The 1,115-nt window shown below is 56.2% G+C and overlaps 1 protein-coding gene across 1 annotated transcript in view; it reads right to left on the bottom strand.

Moving 5' to 3' along the window:
- Positions 1 to 671: 671 nt before the first annotated feature.
- The window catches only part of TTYH2 (tweety family member 2), a 2,565-nt gene continuing 2,121 nt past the window's right edge, over positions 672 to 1,115 (bottom strand). The window contains exon 6 of the mRNA XM_029960109.1: positions 672 to 679. Coding sequence (XP_029815969.1) covers positions 672 to 679 — 8 coding nt within the window. The remainder of the gene's footprint in view (positions 680 to 1,115) is intronic.

The following is a 1,115-nucleotide window of genomic DNA, read 5'->3' as shown; positions in this document are numbered from 1 at the left end:
TGGAGAGGGAACACTGCTTCCCATGTGGATTGATCCCGAATTAATCTGCCAGGTGGGCACGGGGAAAGGGGCAGACCCTACTCACAGCCTGTCTAGGGGCTGGGGGACATGAGACCTCCTCAGCCTGGAGCCCTGGAAATGCTGCAGGAGCCCCCCAGGGTGGCAGGTCTATGCTGTCCCCCCTCCCCGGGCACCACATCCCACTCCAGGGATGCCCCAGTTGTCCCTGACCCTCTCCCAGGGGATTTGTGGCCACCCCAGGGCTGTCCCTGCCCCAGCCCACACCTGTCCTGGGGAGCCAAATTACCAAAAAGAGGCTAAACCCACCCAAAACCTGCTATTACACTGCAGCAAAAGCCCCTCTAGCTCTGCTCTGTCCCTTTCCAGGTTCATCCTCCACCTTCCCAGCTCCAGCCCAGCAGCAAATTTATCCCAAATCACCCCATGTGCACGATTCCATGGGGTAATAGTGAGCCCAGCACAGGGCCCCAAAACTCCAGCCTCTCAAAATCACATTTCTCCAGGATTTCACAGCAGGCAGGATCACCCCAACCAGGCACTAAGGAAGATTATTCCGAGTTTGTTCCTCTGGACTTGAAAAGTCCTTCCTCTGGGATCTGAATCCTGGGTAAATTCATTCAGGGCTGGGAGAAGTGCTCGAATTAATCCCCTCACTCATCTGCACCCCCCCCAAGGGAAAAGGCTCTCACCAGCTGCCAGGTCTGTGCAATGGGATTACACCTGATGGAAAAAATCATTCCTGGAAGAAGGGAGCACAGTATTCCTGCCACGGCAGCATTCCCAGAGCTGCGTCCATGTCCCACTGCCCGACTGGGGGCCTCTGGGGATGGAGATGGGGGCCAGCATCCCAATGTAGGGGAGCTGCAAATCCTCCTGGAACTTCCTGGGGACAAACTGTGGCCCTGTCCCTCCCTCCCTGAGCTCTCCACACTCTTCCTGAAATCCAGTCAGGGAAAGGGGACGGAGGGAGGCACAGAAGAGGGGGAGGATGGGGGAACCCAGCTGCTGCCCCAGGATAAGGAGGGAGAGGGAAGCAGCTGAACTTACTCTTGATGGGCAACTTAGCTCCAAAATAATGGATGCAAAAATTAAAA

This window comes from Manacus vitellinus, unplaced genomic scaffold, assembly GCF_001715985.3.
Source record: "Manacus vitellinus isolate BGI_N305 unplaced genomic scaffold, ASM171598v3 scaffold_24_pilon, whole genome shotgun sequence".
In the NCBI taxonomy this organism is placed as follows: domain Eukaryota; kingdom Metazoa; phylum Chordata; class Aves; order Passeriformes; family Pipridae; genus Manacus; species Manacus vitellinus.
Note: the sequence above shows the minus strand (reverse complement) of the source record. Positions and strands in the feature narration are given on the sequence as shown.